The sequence below is a fragment of the Botrytis cinerea genome, chromosome 3 (assembly GCF_000143535.2).
Source record: "Botrytis cinerea B05.10 chromosome 3, complete sequence".
NCBI lineage: Eukaryota > Fungi > Ascomycota > Leotiomycetes > Helotiales > Sclerotiniaceae > Botrytis > Botrytis cinerea.
In genome coordinates, this window is record NC_037312.1 from 911,316 (window position 1) to 928,788 (window position 17,473).

General features: G+C 43.8%; 3 protein-coding genes across 3 annotated transcripts; 1 reads left to right on the plus strand and 2 right to left on the minus strand.

Annotated features, from left to right (window-relative positions):
* Positions 1–3,606: 3,606 nt before the first annotated feature.
* BCIN_03g02770 (hypothetical protein) lies at positions 3,607–5,000 on the plus strand. The gene is made up of 5 exons (XM_024691844.1): positions 3,607–3,865; positions 3,927–3,939; positions 4,002–4,131; positions 4,197–4,457; positions 4,624–5,000. Exons 1-5 carry the CDS (start codon positions 3,840–3,842, stop codon positions 4,695–4,697), a joined length of 504 nt encoding a protein of 167 aa, XP_024547617.1. The 5' UTR covers positions 3,607–3,839; the 3' UTR covers positions 4,698–5,000.
* A 256-nt stretch (positions 5,001–5,256) lies between these two features.
* On the minus strand, positions 5,257–11,348 carry BCIN_03g02780 (hypothetical protein). Its single transcript, XM_001554963.2, has 3 exons — positions 10,646–11,348; positions 7,478–10,594; positions 5,257–7,422 (listed from the first exon to the last, which is right to left on the minus strand). Exons 1-3 carry the CDS (start codon positions 10,708–10,710, stop codon positions 5,550–5,552), a joined length of 5,055 nt encoding a protein of 1,684 aa, XP_001555013.1. The 5' UTR covers positions 10,711–11,348; the 3' UTR covers positions 5,257–5,549.
* A 3,702-nt stretch (positions 11,349–15,050) lies between these two features.
* Positions 15,051–17,275, minus strand: Bcsec61. The gene is made up of 3 exons (XM_024691845.1): positions 17,109–17,275; positions 15,649–16,993; positions 15,051–15,595 (listed from the first exon to the last, which is right to left on the minus strand). The coding sequence occupies exons 1-3, from the start codon at positions 17,116–17,118 to the stop codon at positions 15,520–15,522; spliced, it is 1,431 nt and encodes a 476-aa protein (XP_024547618.1). The 5' UTR covers positions 17,119–17,275; the 3' UTR covers positions 15,051–15,519.
* Between the last annotated feature and the right edge of the window lie 198 nt (positions 17,276–17,473).

A 17,473-nucleotide genomic window follows, 5' to 3' on the forward strand; every position in this document is an offset into this window, starting at 1 on the left:
ATCCTCTTTTCTATATCTTGGCAAGTTTGTTGGTTGACATACTCTCATACGGTACGAAGACGCAGAGTGTATAAATGCTAGGGTTGTTGTCTGGGATGATTCAAGGTCAAGGATCCGCAATATGACGCGGCCTACCATGTCCAACTACGAAGCTCAGGCGGGTACGGAGACTTTGTATGGAATACTAGAAATCTGAATAGAATATTACACAGAACCAATATTAAAGAGGACACTAGATATGCAGTTCCAAGTGTAAATGTGTTGGTCTATATTAGTCTTGACAGTAAAAACATCATAACAATAATACAAAAGGGGAGGGAGGTATCAGAACATTGGAACATCTAAATTGTGGGCAAAAAAGAGGTAAGAATCCATAGGATACCATTCAATAACCAATCGTATCAGATCAAATAAAATCCTCTTCACTTGAATCCTGCGCCCCAGACTTTCTTCCTAAATAGATTTCGAGTCCCTTCAAGAGGAAGCGGCGAGGTACAGACACTAATAACGTTTCAACGAATCAAGATGCTCATTCACGCTGTCCTGATCTACCATACTTGCTTGACATGTTGTTGATGTTGACGAATCTGGCTGTACATACTAGATAGATACTGTGCTCCTCGTGGAAGGGTGCCATGCTAATCCGTGATTCGTTGCTTGCACAGGTTCCAACAGAACTTTCAGGGATCTCATAAGAAAGGAGGGGGGAAAAGAGGAAACATACTATTTTCAGATTGTTGCGATTAATCAATTTGTATGGCTCCTCATGCCTTTTCTTCCCTCGACCCTCAGACCTAGAAACATAGCATGAAGCATTGAGGATGGGAGATATTTTGCGGGCTAGAGACAAAAACGCATTTGCTTGAAACACCATCCGGGTTCGTCACACAGTCCTTTTCCAAATTCCCAGTCATAAAGTGAGAACCATGAATCCATGATACAAAGCATGAATAGAAATTGTTTGAACTTGACCGAGAAGAGACGTGAGTAGTTTCTCCTACGCCAAAGCCATTTTGCGATCTTGCATCTACCCAGGTAGCTCGTTCACGAGGAAAGTAAAAAAAACCAAAAAAAAAACCGTTATATCGGATGAAGCCTCAAGGGGTTAAAGTAAAGAATCTGAAAAGGGGGAGGGGTGTAGAATGGGAAATGTGTACGATGTGTACGTAACCTTTCTTTCATTCCCTCGAGGAGTAGTACTCTATCGAGTGCCTGTGCCGTGATTTCAATGAATGGACCAACACGCAAACTTCCCAAATGGAAAATCAGAGCTAGTTAAGCGCAAATGGGACCATACGGCCTGCCTACAGTGACCCCGTTGGCCAATGGAATAGATCCGAGGAAAGTGATGGGGCAGCACAATTCGTGGTAAATGGATACTCGTCATTATCACCACTATATTCGTAAGCAAACAGCAAACAGTGGCGACGGTGAGATCGGACATTTAAACTTTTACATGGATGGAACATTCAGACAGTCTGACAATGACACTATGTGAGTATCTACATCGTACTTACGAACAAGTACGTACGTAGGCACTAAAGAGATTGGGTAGTTGCCGAGCTACTCCTCCGTTGGTTCTGGTATGGTTCTGGCAATGATAAACTAACTCTGAAAGAGTCGTTCCGTCCGTCATGGGGATTTTTTCTCCCTTCACTCCACTGTACAGAGTAGAGCGACCTTATGTTTTTTGATATGCGAGTTTATCTATGAAGACTTTTTCAACATGCCAGCACTGGGTCTCGGTATCCGGCTGTTTAGGTATCTACGTATAACTCACCCACAGCCACGCTCCAAAACAAGACATTCCTATGACTATCGAGGTGCCTAGGGAGGAATGGTTTGTAGAATATCAGACTCTGACTGACTATCACGACGGCTGCTACAATCTCTTCGGTACTAGCTAGGCACGTGTTGGGTCCTTTTTGTCTTGCCAAGAATCCTTCCCAAGCTGGACAAGTTCGACGACTGGAATCCAAACATTTGGACTTCAGAAGATCCAATGGCGAATTTGCAACTTCAAACTCATCTGAGCTATTACCTACCTAAAGATCCTGAGCATTGGCGACCCCCCAACCGAAAGCCATCACATATTCCTTCCCCCATACTTCAAACGTTTTGAACGAGACCGCCGCCCAGGTCTAAGCGGCAGCCTCCAGCTGTGACCTCTTTTTTCAAATCTTGCAATTCGTTTCAAAACTTCCTACCCAAACATCAGAAAATTTGATCGCGTCTTGGATTTCTGATAGAACTGATGATCTCGGAAATCGAGGCTCGGATTTGCAATCAGATGGAGATCAGAAAGCTTGGTGTTTATGATATTGACTAAATGTACCTAGGTGGGTGGGGAGGGGCTTGACATATGCATGTGAACTCGGTCACTGCGCCGACCCAAGTTCTTTACATCAACACCTTCAACGGCGTCGTGTCAACATGTTGCATCTATCGCGGTCGTGTTGTAGCACATTCATCCTATCCCTTGATTTACATTTACTAAAGGGTCCTCACATGGAACTCCAAATTGTTCAATGGATACTTGAGATTGCGTATACCAAACCAAACGTCCAACTCAATATCGTTTTGCGGCACAGCAAATACTTCTTACAAGCGTGAGAACTTTTCTACTCGTTTTAGTGACGTGTACGCGTTTGCTTCCGTGTTTGGCGTGCTGGATATTCGTGTAGAAGTGGAGCATTGGTTCGTACACGTTGTTTACTCTCTCCTTCTATGTTCTTGCGCATCATGCAAATCAAATTGAGATGCCGAAAGATGGCGGAGCCAGGAGGAGGCGCGGCCAGTATCAGCGATAGCATTGCCCCATTTTGGAAACCACATGTTCAGGTTTTAGCATATTTCAACTCAATCAAGATGAAAGCACGCAGAGTTATGCTCGCTTTGGTTCTGCCATTGCCAAGGGGCCATGGTGTACCGTTTTTGACCCCCTTTCAAAGCACTTATAGCAATTTGAGAATCTCCCTAACTGTTAAACTTCACACCAACCATGCCCACCTGGTTCATCACATACGGTCTGCCTGGTAGTAAAATTCGTCAAGACTGAAAACTAAATAAAACAGCGATGATTCCCGGCGTCGTAATAGACATGGACATTAATTATACTTTTCGTCGGCAGTAAGGTTGATCGCGATCTGCATTAATTGCGTAGTCTGCGTGCATTGATTGCGTAGCGCAGACTACGTAATCATCGACCCGGTGACCGAAGGCAGCAGTACTTATGTACTCTGAACATCCGTCATCTACACAATAGTGCTATCTATCTAGCTGACCTCTAACTTCATCATACCAAGCGTCACAATCATTCATCAGGTCGGTTTACACGCCTGCTAAGTCAAAGGCTTTGAAATCAGGCATCCAGTGTATAGAAACCAATCAATCAAAGCCTTTGAGCCTATGAGATATCTTTCAACCAAAGAACTTGTTCTGTCAATATAGAAATGCATGCACGTTGCCAATCAAATTCTAGAACTTTGAATCCGAGTGTTCCCCACACGTTCATCGAATCAAAATCGATATTGATCTGATGCGGCTGCTGCCTGTATGCATGTATTCGTAGGGCTTACCCTCCAGCGATGTAAGACGGATGAACATGTAGTTTTACACCATATGATTATGATTTCTCTTAAAGTTTTGAGAGCGTGGTTTTCAAATCGAATTCCCTTAATTTTGGCATCAACATTTTACCAACTTGATTCTCCCCTCGCGACAATCTTTGGCCATCTTGGTAGTCCCACTACACGTCGCACAAGAGACCTGATATATTAACTAAACATCTATCACACACCACGCTCACTCATTCTCAAGTCATAATCAGACAAATTATAATGGATCCGTATATCAATGATAGATGGTACGATTTCTCCTCAAATCCCCATCAAAACACCATGCTTATATTCCGCTCTGTCTGAAAGTCCCGTCTACGCCGTTAGTCACCACCCCCCTCATATTCCCATCGAGAATCTAATAACCAACCCTCAACCCCACAGTCTTTTTTCGGAGCCATGGGTTGCTGTTGTGCAATCGTGCTCTCCAACATCGGCGCCGCATATGGCATGGCCAAAAGTAGCATCGGAATCTCCGCAGTTAGTGTCATGCAACCACAGAACATGATTCGCAGTACACCCTCCTCCTTCTCCCTCTCCCTCTCCCTCCCTTCCCACACAGCCCTAACTCCACCACAGACCTCCTCCCCATAATCCTCTCCTCCGTCCTCTCCATCTTCGGCCTGATAACCAGCATCCTCATCGCCTCTGCGCTCGTCGCTCCCTCGGCCCTCCACACGAATTTCCTGCATCTCGCCGCGGGTCTCTCGGTCGGACTCAGCTGTCTCGCGTCCGGCTTTAGCATTGGCGTGATTGGTGACGCGGGGGTGAGGGGCGCGGCTATGCAGCCGAAGATGTTTGTGGGGATGGCGCTGGTGTTGATTTTTGCGGAGGTGTTGGGTGAGTTTTCTTCTTCTTTGATATTAGGGAGGTTTGGGTAAGGAGAAGGAAGGAAGGAAGGAAGAACAGACCAATATTCGAATAAAGGAGAAGCGAAAAGAGCCAAAGAAAAGAATAACACCCCCCCCAAAAAATTAAAACTAACACAACCTCCCCCCAAAACCAGGTCTCTACGGTTTAATCGTCGCCCTACTAATGATCACCCAAGCAACAACCGGTGCTACCCATTGTGGCCCATGATATCACGGAATGTAATTGGGAGGGCCAGTATCAGGTTTCAGAAGATGTAGCGATAGATAGATGAGTAGGGTAGAGTAGATGGATGGAATGGATGGGATGTGATTGATCAGCCAAGCAATCGCATTACGAATCACAAACCAGAGATAGTAATCAACCACTATGTCGAACGACATGTAGGACAATCAATCTATGGAGAGGATAAGGGATTTACTTGTTTACTTTACTAATTACCATTTGACTTTAAAGTTTACCTACCTTACTACTTGATCACTCGTATCCAGCTATCCATATAATACATATACATATATATATATATATACATAAACAATCCCTCCCTGCTGCCTTAAGTCCCTCTCTCAAACCCGAGGATGAGAGTAGAAAGTTCTCGCTGTTTTAATTACATTTATGTATACATATACATACCTACACACATTTCCAATGATTCACAAACACCACACTCATCCATCTACTGATATACTCATCTATTCCCGCAGAATAAGAATAAGAACAAAAACAATTACAGCAACCAGCCAATCAATAACATCAAAATGCAACAAGTTCCGACTTCAATACTTATTTATCATTCATTGTCTCTATAATTTATGTAAAATATGTACCTCGCTAGACCTACCCAACCCCAACCACAACCACAACCTACTTATCTACCCACAGCACAAATAAGTAATTTTTAACCACCCACCGGTCCCAAATGCAAATAACCAACCAAGCCAAACGACCCATCTACAAAATTTCAAGTCCCGATGCATTTATTTATTTACCACAAAAGAAAAATTATGTATAGTTCCTCTCCTCTCCAAAAAGAAATGCACTATACTACATCTTTCTCTCTCTCTACTCGTCATCCACCAATCTCTTTGCCTCCCAAGCCTTCTTTGCTGCATCCATCAAACCCTCCAAATCCCCACTCGTCTCACACATCCCTCTAAAAATTGCATCTTTCCCTTCTTTCTTCAACAACTCATGTGGATGAGCATATTCCACTACTTCTCCCTTATCCAATACCAACACCTTATCATAATCCACAATCGTTTGTAAACGATGAGCAATAGTGATAATCGTACTCTTGAGTTCCCTTATCGTTTCTTGGATCTTGGCGTCGGTGGTATAATCAATAGAAGCAGTAGCTTCATCCATCATGAGAACTTTAGGTTGTTTAAGTAACGCGCGAGCTAAACAAAGGAGTTGTCGTTGACCTTGTGAGAGATTATTTCCTGATTCTGTGACGGTGGAATTGAGGTTCAAGAAAATGTTTTTGTTGGTGGTTGTAGAGCCTGATAATGATTCAAGAGATGGTGGTCGCGAGACACCTGGTGTGGAAGGAGCTGTCGATGTTCCTACTGCTCCAATCAAATGAACCCTTCGTAAAGCGGTAAAGATATCTTCATCTGTAAAGAGGTTGAAAGGATCCAAATTACTTCGAATGGTACCTGTGAATAGCGTTGGATCTTGTGGTACAATGGTTATTCTCTCGCGAAGATCACGAAGACCAATAAGACCAACATCAACTTCATCAATCAAAATCTTTCCCTCCTCGGCCTCAAGACCACGGAATAGAGCAAGAGCAAGAGAACTCTTTCCTGCACCTGTACGACCAACGATACCAACCTTTTCCAAAGGTCGGATTTTGAAACTAACATTTCGTAATACAGGGTCCAAATCTTCCCTATATCTTGTGGTGTAATTAATGAATTCCACGGATCCTTGACTTGGCCAATTCTTAGCAGGCTCTGTTTCTTCAATATACTCTGCTGCTTCTTGCTCGACATCTAGATACTCCTTGATTCGCTCTACAGAGTTCATGTTCTGTTCATTCATAGAATAAAGTCGTACCATCCAAAGAACGTTCTCCGTAAAACTGATGGCATAACTGAGGGAAAGACCAGCAGAACCAGCATCGATAGTACCGATACTACTAACAATAAATGCTCCTGCGAAGAATGCGACAAGGTCACCGACCAAGTCAATTCTGAATGATAACCATCGATTTGCTGCCCATAGATAAATAAATGGTCGACTGTGAGTGTTGATTCGTAACATGTTGTCTCGAACAAATCGTTTCTCGTCACCATAAGCTCGGATAGTGGTAACTCCGTTGAGTGTCTCTCCGAATTGCTGGAACAATGGACTTCTTTGGATCGATTCAATTCTCTTCAAATCTCTTGATGATCGTAAATAGAATTTGCCAACAAAGAAGTACATGGCACTGATGAATATACCTGCAATCAAGAAGCCAGGAGTGATAGCAGTGATCAAAGCGACTGTTACAACAATGGCCAAGGCACATGACATAACTCCAATGGCGATAGGTGCGACTTCTTGATCAACAGCTTCCAAGTCCTTACTAAATCGATTCATAAGTTGACCTAATGGAGTCGAATCAAAGAACTTAAATTTTGCTCGGGTGACAGCTTTCATCAAATTCTCGTGGATTCTCCAACTTGCCGTAAGAGAACCAAAGAAGAGCCAGAAATCTCTGAAGAGAGCAATTAACATGCATGCGATACCGATCAAAGCATAAACCCCGAGGTAGTATCCAACATCAACATCTGGAGCGAACTTGGCCACAATCGAAGTCTTGTTGGGATCGAAATATGGTTGAACTTGAGATAACTTTGAGCTCGCCACTTGAATGGTAGAGATAGTATTGCCGATGTAACTGCTTGCGGATAAATGGTATTTGGTTCGGACAGCTTCAACATCATATCTATAAATTCATTAACATCAGTCAATGATTGACAAGCGAACATTTTCTAACTTACTGATTTGCCCATTGCTTAATCCATATATTGGCCCCGAGAGCGCCAACTTGTTGGACTCCAAAAACCATGACAGCGAGAACCCAGAACCACCAAGGGCCCATGGCTCTCAAATACAATACGAGGACTCTCCATTTGACACCACCCTCTGCCTTTGTTTCGGTCATGGCATTTTTCTTTTCCTTGGATTTCTTTGCCTTTGGTTTTGCCTTTGCATCATCCGGCTTGCCATTTGCAGGTTGGTCTTCAATAAGAGTCTCATTGCTCTCCTCGCCGATGCTAGAAGGAACTCGAGATGGGATCCGTGAGTGAAGAGCAGAGGCAGGGTGTGATTTGGTGATTTCCTCTCCTAATTTCCCTGAAGCTATAACCTTATCTGCGGATCCTTGTTCAGTAATCCTACCATTCTCGAGACAAACAACATATCGAGAGTGAGGAACACAGAGAGATAAGTTATGCGTGACTAAGATGCATGTACGATCAAGCATCAATGGTCCTCGAATACAGTTATCGAATATCCACTTGGCAGTGTGTGAATCCACAGCACTCAAACAATCATCGAGGAGTACATGTTTAGAGTTAGAGTAGAGAGCTCTTGCGAGGGAGATACGTTGCTTTTGGCCTCCAGAAAGACTAATGCCCTTTTCACCAACAAGTGTTTCATCGCCATCATCTAGAATGTCTAGATCACGTTCTAAAGCGCAAGCAATAATTACATTTCTGTATCTCTGTTCGTCCAGTGGAGCAGCAAACAAGATGTTTTCCTTGATATTAGCATTTACGAGCCATGGTTGTTGAGCGCAATAAGCGACGGTTTCGGTGAGACCAGTTTCGGGGTCTGGTCGGACATCTTCACGACTGGAAGCGCCAGGTAAGAATACCTTTCCTTTGATTAGAGCCATCTCGCCGAGAAGAGCCATCAGGAGAGACGTCTTTCCGGATCCAGTAGGTCCAGCAATGATGTTCAAATGACCAATTTCGAATTTGACGTTCAAATCCATCATTCGGAATGCGGTTGAGATATCATCGTCAGAGAAAACTTCTTTGCCACCCCAGGATAAAGTAGCATCCTTAAATCCGATCATTTGATTGCCATCCTCATCCAAGTTATCGTGTGAGAGCTGATCGTACTTTTCAGTCTCGTCTTCATTCAAGAATTCCTCGACTCGATTGATTGATACTTGACTTTCCTGAACATGAGCTATCATGTCGCCTAATTGATCCAGAGGAACGCGAAGAATGTTAAAGAGTGAGATGGCTGTGAATGCGATGGAAGGATAAAGCGGTTTCTTCTCTCCAACTGTATAATAGAGAAATGAGAAGAAAGTAATAACTACCGGAACTGTGTTCCACACAGCAACAGCGAAAGCCCAGATGATATACTTTAAGCGTAATGCTTTCAACTCATCAGCTCGCTTATCGTTAACAATATCAGTGAAGCGCTTTTCCCACGCAAAGTATTTGATGATACGAATGTTTTCTAGGACTTCATTGGTAGTATGGATTCTTTTATCGGTAGCTGCCATGATTTTCTTCTGGGCAGCTCCAAAGCCACGAGCGAACCCAATATTCACAGGGAGTAGAATAGCCATGACAACGAGACCTGGAATACTACTCTTTCCGAGGATACGATAGAGAAGGTACACAGCTACAATCAATTGGGTTGGAGCAGCAGCAAAGAGGAAGTGAAGATACGCAGTGACTTCGCTGACTTTGAAAGAATCAACAGACATGAGATTTATGATGGTACCAACATTAGCTTGCTCGTCTGTCTTCTTTCCAGTTCCAGTTGCGGTAGTTGGTGGAGCCTGTGCGTCATTAGAAGTTTGCTCACCCTTCTTCTTTCCAAGTACTCTTCGCCACCAGCTAGGCTTCTCGTCATTCTTAGGATCTTTCTTTGCGCCAAGAACAGAGTCACTTCCTGATGCAGCCTTTCTTCTTAATGCTTTGGCGTAGATTTCACCAATGATAATTGCCCTGAGTCTTATACAGATCTTGCGGCCAATCCAAAGGGCTTGTTGATCCGCTAGCGAACGAAGAATATCTGTAAAGGCAAGAAGAATGACGTACAGCCAGATTACATTGCGAGGCGCCGAGTCTGGATCTTCTATGTATTCGAGAATAGCTTTCAACAGTAATGTAGGTGCAAAGTTGAAAAGTCCAGAAAAGACGGCATAAGCACACTGTATAGTAAGAAGACCTCTGAAGTAGCGCATCAAGTGCCATACCAAGGCAGATGTCTTTTTGAGTAGTCTATAGTCTGCCAAAACAGCTGCCGCTTTGTCCTTTGGCATGAGATTCCATACATCTGCGATTTCGAAGGTGTTGATATAGCCGTGCCAAACAATAGAATCTACCCATGCGAAGGTAGCAATGGAAAACAAGCTGGCCAATGGCTCTTTTGAAGGTTGGATGTCTCCCTCCCACTCCAAAACCACAGCCTTATTACCCTTGCGTGTAGTTATCGCGAGTCCGAAAAGGAACGAAGCGAGGACGAAATCCGAGATGACAAGTGCCTGGCTGACCCTGGAACGTGGATGGATGATCGCGGAGCGGAATATAATCAACGAAAAGAGCCATTGTGCAGTGTACAAGGCAGCCGTATGATTCCAAATCTTTGGGATTCTCCACCGCGTATGGGAGAAAGCAAATCTCAAACTTGCAAGTATCAAGATATAGGTCCAGGTGAAGATTCCAGCAGTGGCGGCCACAACCCCCTTTGAACCATATGCGCCAAGTACGAAAATTGCAATCTGGATACCAAGCTCAATTGTGATCGCAATGAGTTCAATGACCGTCAAGGTGTTCTGTCCTCTGGGACTATCAATGGCAGCAACCGATCCTTGGGTCGTCGTTTTGGTCAACACCAGTCGCCCACCGCCATTTATCGTCAACCCCTCATCTTCATCGTCGACAGCGTGCTCGTTTCCATTTGCCGTTGCCTCCCCATTATGATGGCTGAATCCATTGCCACTTATCGTTGTACGGTCGATTGATCCCGTTCGAAGTGGTTGATACTTGTGTTTCTGTTTTAACTTCACCTTCCGGCGGACCGCAGATATTATCAGGATGAGGAACGAGAGACCGATGACTATTAACGGGAACAGCACTTTCAGATAACTTTTTGCGGTTAGCATTCGGCCCAGCAGTCGACTGATTGCTTCCACTTACTCTCTCTGTATGCAGTTTGTGAAATCATCGATTTGCCATATCGGCCCACTGCATTTGCCCAACATGATTATTGGCTGTGAGTAGTAGGATGGCGATTGAAACGTCTTGCACGTATTATGTGGAGGTAGTCTCAACGTCTCATTGAATTGGCTAAGAAGATAAGATAATAATTATTTCCTGCTTACAAACAATGACCTCGATGCGAGAAAACCAAAAGAGGAGAAGAAATTAAAGCGAGCGCATAAAGCTGTAGTATATAATGGGCGCAGAAGAAGCAGAAGAAGCAGGCCAAAAGAAGACAGGAAAGAAGCACCCAGCACCCAGATAGTTCGCCACCAGTTCTCTGAGCAAATATATATGTTGGGGAATCTATCTATATACGCAGCGGTTGTGGTGGAAGAGAGAGAGAATGCAGTTGTATGTATGTTGTGGCAGGATGAAAGATGGGAGTGGGAGGGCTGGGGAAGATGGGATGCTAGAAGAGCTTTGTGATTTGTGATGGCGGAAAAGGGATAACGCTGACTGATTGCATACCTCTCCTTGTGCGTGTACCGTACCGTGTATGTACTGTGGATGGATGGATGATATTTTACTTTTCTCTGCAAAAAGAGTTTAAAGTCTGCACTGCGGTATCTATTGTGTTTAACCGCATACCCTCGAGCCACCCAAACTCTTTTCGGTCCCACTGCGATGATATTGCCCCACTTGGCGAGGTTGTCGGTTGTCTCTTAATAGCATGAAGTCGAAGTTTGGCCAGAATAGTCGTCGTCGTAGAGTACATTCATCGTACTGATAAACATGCTAATTCTGTCTTCCGAAACCAATCCGCAACAGATGGTGCTCTACAGGTATAATCACACCTCCCTCGCTCAATACATCCATCCCTGGTGCACACACACATACATACATTTGTCCCTAGCACACACGTTCGCCTGTCCCTGGCTCGCCTAGGTAGGCCTACTCCATGATGCTGGAAAGGTTAACGTCTCAACGGGAACACAGCAGGGAACTTCTTTGAACGTTGAATGCGTCTTAGATTGAAACATCAAAACATTCATTTTGTTGCTATGGTATTGCAATTACCCTCGTCACCATTGGTATACATCGTGCGGATACTTTGGCCAAGGTCTATATTAAAAGAGAGATTCCATGGATATTTCCTGGAGGGAGATGCCAAATTCTCTACTCGGCAGCCAGTCATCAATCAATTGACCCGGACATCGGCATTAGTTCTCTTATCCTAGGACGCGACGATGCCTACCTGGCAATTCTAGAACAACCCAACCTTACCCCGCGAAGGATTTGGCTGGATTACTTCTTGCTTCTTTCTCACTTCGTGCTGGGAACAGATGAACTTCACGCTTTCTCTCGTCTCGAGATCAAAACATCAACTTCTACAACCGATTGATTGATCAATTGATTCAAAAGCTGTGCTCCGGACTCCGTACTTTGTGCATACTTCGTACAGTGTCCCCCCTAGGACCCATCTTGAGACCCTCATTGCTGTCAACGGTTCCTGACTACTCCGTGTAGCACCCCTTCATTCCTGCACCACTCTTCCATCTCCACACTTTCATCCACACCGCCATCACTCATCGGAACGAAGCCCCCCAAGACGTCTGATACAGAATTCTTCTGGCCGACCCTATTGAGGAAGGTGGTCATAAATAGCAGCCGCTTCTTCCACCCTAGTGGACACGATGCTCGCCATCAGGAATCTAATTTTGCCTTCATTACTTGCACAACCCAAACACCGATTGAACAAATCCGTTCGTTATCTGATTCGTCCAAAAATCATCCTTATCTGTACATGACGGAAAGCCATGTGCGATAACGGCTCTGACTCAAATGTCAAAACTGCCCGATGCCACGCTCTGTATACCTAGGTAGGTAACAGAAAATGCCGACTTTGTGGCTTTTCATGGTGTCACCTGCTCTCGCTCGCGAGATTGATCCTTCCGAAGCTATGCATGATGGCACTTGTAGAAGGCGGTTCTTTATTAAGCCTGCACGTTCATTGGACAGTCGATGTATTTGAGGTTTGATACTTGACTTGTCATAGATAGCCACCTTGAAGAGGAAAATAAATCCTCACACCTTGGACTCAATTCATCTTAAGCCGTTAATAGAGATCATTAACGATGGAGATGATGGAAGCCTAGTAAGTTTACTAGATACTTCAAAAGTTACTGGATCTTGGCAGATGGCTGGTCCGAAATAGTCTCTGACTCACACAATCATTCTCTCATCCTAGAGGATGTAAAATCATATCATGTCATACCATCCATCATCTCTTCATAATTCTGTTCATTCCCCAGCCCAGTTTAATGCAGAGCTCACCAGATTATCAATCAGCTGAGATAACTTGAGCCCGTTCCGAGAGTGGGAAGTGAGAAGCCGAGCCGGCAAGTCGAAAAGTTGGCAATGCTCTCACGACTTCCGAATAGTGCTCTTTTCGATGATACATTCCACGCCATCTTTTAGATTGCCATACTTTTGCACTCATGTCTCACATCCCATCTCATCTTTTGTTTCCTTCCGTTGACCCATTTCTGTTCGAAACAGCAAAAAAATCTCAGCATTCTATATCTCCTTGAGCAATTTTCCTTGCCGTCCAAACTTTCCGAATGTCACAATGCATCTCAAAACACCCTATCATATTTTCCGACATGATCTGTCAAGCGAGCTGCTGCGAGTGATCCACGACACGTCTTACAGTCTGAAACTACACTTTTGAGCATTCATCATACACGGTGCACCTCAATGACTGTGTACGCAACTTGGAATTCGCTCTGGAAATATTGCCACACACATGATCAATCACAGCTACTGATGTAACATCCGCAATTCTATCAACATTACCTTGATATCACATCCGACATTCACCAGATGATTTTTGGATTTCTCAAAGGCGTATAGATCCTAGATTTACGGAACAAATCGCACCTGAAAAGGACATTGCTGTGTAGACGAATGAACCTCGCAGCCTTGAGAACAACTCACATCATGATTCGCATGTGTTGTGAAGATGGTTCAAGAAGGAAATGAAGGGTCTATAGCACGAATGCTAGTAGGTAGGGCCACTCAAGTCTTCCACGATATCGATTCCAAGAAGGCAAGAAAAAATCACCATGACAACCTCAATCTGAATTTTTGCAATAGCAGTTGTATGCGCACATGCGAAAATCCATGTTCCATATTACCAAGCATATGCAAAACTGACGACGTGCTAGGAATGTACATACAGCGCACCCGCATAGACCGACAGTATAGACCTTTGTCATTACCGCCCATTTTAATGCTAGCCCAACTCCAACCAAGGATAACCATACTTCTACCCCATCCAGCAACACAATCTCAAAACAATCTGAACAATCATCTCAAAACAGATCACCAATCGAACGCTTCTATATCCCACAAACCGCATTGCAATCTTATGCTTACCAGCCCAGCCCGGCCCAACCCATTCCAGAATACTCATCTCTTTTCCACCCTCTTTCAATTCCATTTCTACAGATTCCCCTTCCCCCCCATTGGATGATAGTCCCCTCCAATTCTCCACCAGCACTCCCACCACTACCCCTCAGCCCTCCAAATAGCAAATGTAATCTACAATCTAGCCGAATTACTCTCCTTGGGCCTCTAGCGAACAGCACGACACAACAAGATCATTTACCTCATCCTTTATAAAAGATACCAAATACCATACCATCCAAACTTACCCAAACCACAGCAGCACTAAACCCTACAGAACTAAACTTACCTATCCCTTATTTCCATCTCCCATCTCAATTCTACAATTCCTCGAGTCCTCAACTCCTCAACTCCTCAACCCGAATTTTCATCACCGTCCCAAGATTATCTACATCACATCTCCATTCAACATCTCCTTACTAATCACCAAACACCAAACACCACACACACACACACACACACACCAAAGAAACCCAAAGTTTCAGATCTTTGGCAAAAGTTTATTTTGTCTTTAGCTATCTTCTATCCCCTATCCTCTATAAACTCTACACACCCCATCACTCCACACGCATACACACATAAACTTTATAACTTTACAACTTTATATAGTTAGTTGACTGACTGAATTACTATATACATACATACATACATACATACATACATACATACATACATACATACATACATACATACATACACACAGGCCCTCTTTCCTCTTTCCCCTTTTCATAAAGCTCTAAAATTCGGAAGCTTCATTTCATACCGAACTTCCCTACCGAGCCTAGCTACCCTATCCCTATTCCCTCAAAGATCCAACTACTACCTAACCTAACCCAAAAGACTATAATTAACTATCCGATCAATTATCTAACCAACTTTATGTACCTACCTCCCTGTCTACCGATGTAATAATCGCTGACCAAGCAAACGGTGATCCACAAATATTGTCTTTGATTCTTGATGCTTCGAAGAAGTGTTGGGCTGTAAAGCTATTGGTATGTGATAATTACAGTACAATTCCTACCACAGTACACTTGACATACAATATCCATACAATTATAATCAATCACAATGCCAACCAGCTCTTTATCAAACATTTCTTTACAAATTGTACAATAAGTGCCTGCTTTTTATATCTCATGCTACCATCAGAATTCATGCAATGCAGTCCCAAAAAGTACACCCATCCCCATCCCCAACCTATCCGCACCTATTGTTACATTACACAAAGATCATAGTCAGTATGTAGATAAAATGATATTTTCTCTTTCATCTACACATCTTTGATCTTCGAAACCCGTCCCAATTTTCCTAACAACCACCAATCCTAAATCATTTGCTTTTCTTTTATGTAATTAAGCATACAAGAAGAAATTTGAAAGGTATGAAAAGGGATTTCCCTATCCCATGATCATGCCCTTCATACCGGCCATATCACCCTCCTTTGCGGCGATCTCAAAGTATCCGTAGATAATACTGCAAAGTTGTTAGTCATTTGTATTTTATAACATTGGAATTGGTTTACTTACGTGACAGCCAACAAAATACCAGTACCAGAGCCAAGAGCTCCCATCAAATCACTACCAACTGAGAGGGCACCGATACAAGCACCACCGAATGCGGCAGCAGTAGGAATAATGCGCTTCAACTCCTTGTACATGCTTTGTTCTCTGTGACCAGCCATGACGAGTCCTTGATCCTTGAGTTGCTTAGCAACGTCTCTTGGGCCGGAACCGGAAACCTCAATCCAAGTCTTGGAGAAGATGGCACATGCGACAAGCATGTAAACAATGTAGACGGCAGTGTGGATTGGGTCGAGAAGAGCGTCGGTGAAGTTCAAAGGTGGGGACATGTAGTATGCGATACCGGAAGTAGCGAAAAGTTGTGCTGAACCCTCCTTTGCCTCCCAAACACCGAAAAGTTGAACAAGCAAGTTCTCAGAAAAGCGAGAGTACAACATCTGGGAGATAAGGAAGACGTTGGAAGAGAGGGCAGATTGAAGCATAATTGGCATGTTGGAGGTGTAGAAAAGACGAACTGGGTAAGAACCACGAGCACCACGTTGGCGGGAAGATTTGACTGGGATCTCAACGCGGAAACCTTGGAGGTAGATAACAGTTGCGAAAACGACGATAGTAGCCAAAAGGTTCATGATGTTAGGGAGTTGTTGTCTATAGAAAGCCTCTTGGAGAGCACGTTGCTTGTTTGGCCATGTCAAAAGCAAGTGGAAAAGTGCAATAACAGCACCTTCGAATTCTGGGCCACGACCGGTGTTGATGGTAGTGGGAGAGAATGCTTTCCAGATGATAGACTCGCAGATGTTGGTAGCAATGAAGAGAGAGATACCACTTCCAAGACCGTATCCCTTTTGGAGAAGCTCATCGAGGAGAATGACAATCAAACCAGCAACAACCAATTGAAGGATGAGAAGGCAGACGACACCAGCACCAAGATCAGATGGTTGACCGTACAATCCAGTGAAGACATAAACGGTAGCTTGACCCATTGACAAGATAATAGCGAAGAGCTTTTGCGCGGTTTGATACAACTCGCGATCAGCCTTTAAGTCAAGATCAACATCAATCAAATGGGTACCAGCAAGAAGTTGGAAAACCATTCCGGACGAGATAATTGGCGTAATACCCAATTCCATCAGGGTACCTCTGTTACTTGCCAACATCATTCTCAACCAGTATAAAGGATCGGAGGTATCTGAGGACACAATGCCATACAATGGCATTTGGCTCATAACCAAGAATATCAATAATGTCAAACCCGTCCACATCAACTTTTGGTTGAATGGGACCTTTGTCTCGGGTTGCTGAACCTCAGGGAGGAACGGCGAGAAGGGTTTGATGAGATCGAGGAATCGAACTATAAGGATACATTGTCAGTAATTTGCAATTGATTGTGGGAAGAAATGTAAAGTTTTAGAAGCTCATCCACACTTATGACGATGAGCTGCGAAGGAATAAAAGATATAACTTACGGCCACTCATCTTGGCGGTTTAATATCTGAAAACCTCACAGAAGTGGAAAAGAAGGATAAGAAGAAGAGTTAAAGAATGGCACGTTGGCAGTGTGCTCTGCTATTTGAATAAATGTCGCAGATTGTGAAGTGTTCACAGGAATAATAATCCGAACAGATCTCAAAGCTTGGGGTTAATTCAAGGTGGTGGCACTAGTAGATTTTGGGACTGGTGCCTTAATGTAAAGATGTGGCCTTTGGGTGCATGGGGATGAGTCAGCAAATGGTAGAGCTCACCAGCTGCACTGATGTCCGTCCGTACCCCTTTTATGCAAGATGTTGAGAACAGATGAAAACACGAGATGAATAAGTATTTGTTGTGATTT

What these genes read in the sequence shown, in the direction of transcription:
- BCIN_03g02780 (XM_001554963.2), bottom strand. Translation starts at nt 10,710, where the DNA reads ATGTTGGGCAAATGCAGTGGGCCGATATGGCAAATCGATGATTTCACA. An exon ending in ACAAACTGCATACAGAGAGA is followed by an intron (nt 10,595 to 10,645) that starts GTAAGTGGAAGC and finishes AACCGCAAAAAG; the next exon opens with TTATCTGAAAGTGCTGTTCC. An exon ending in ATTAAGCAATGGGCAAATCA is followed by an intron (nt 7,423 to 7,477) that starts GTAAGTTAGAAA and finishes ATGAATTTATAG; the next exon opens with ATATGATGTTGAAGCTGTCC.
- BCIN_03g02770 (XM_024691844.1), top strand. Translation starts at nt 3,840, where the DNA reads ATGGATCCGTATATCAATGATAGATG. An exon ending in ACCACAGAACATGATTCGCA is followed by an intron (nt 4,132 to 4,196) that starts GTACACCCTCCT and finishes ACTCCACCACAG; the next exon opens with ACCTCCTCCCCATAATCCTC. An exon ending in GATTTTTGCGGAGGTGTTGG is followed by an intron (nt 4,458 to 4,623) that starts GTGAGTTTTCTT and finishes CCCCAAAACCAG; the next exon opens with GTCTCTACGGTTTAATCGTC.
- Bcsec61 (XM_024691845.1), bottom strand. An exon ending in GGTATTTTGTTGGCTGTCAC is followed by an intron (nt 15,596 to 15,648) that starts GTAAGTAAACCA and finishes ACAACTTTGCAG; the next exon opens with TATTATCTACGGATACTTTG.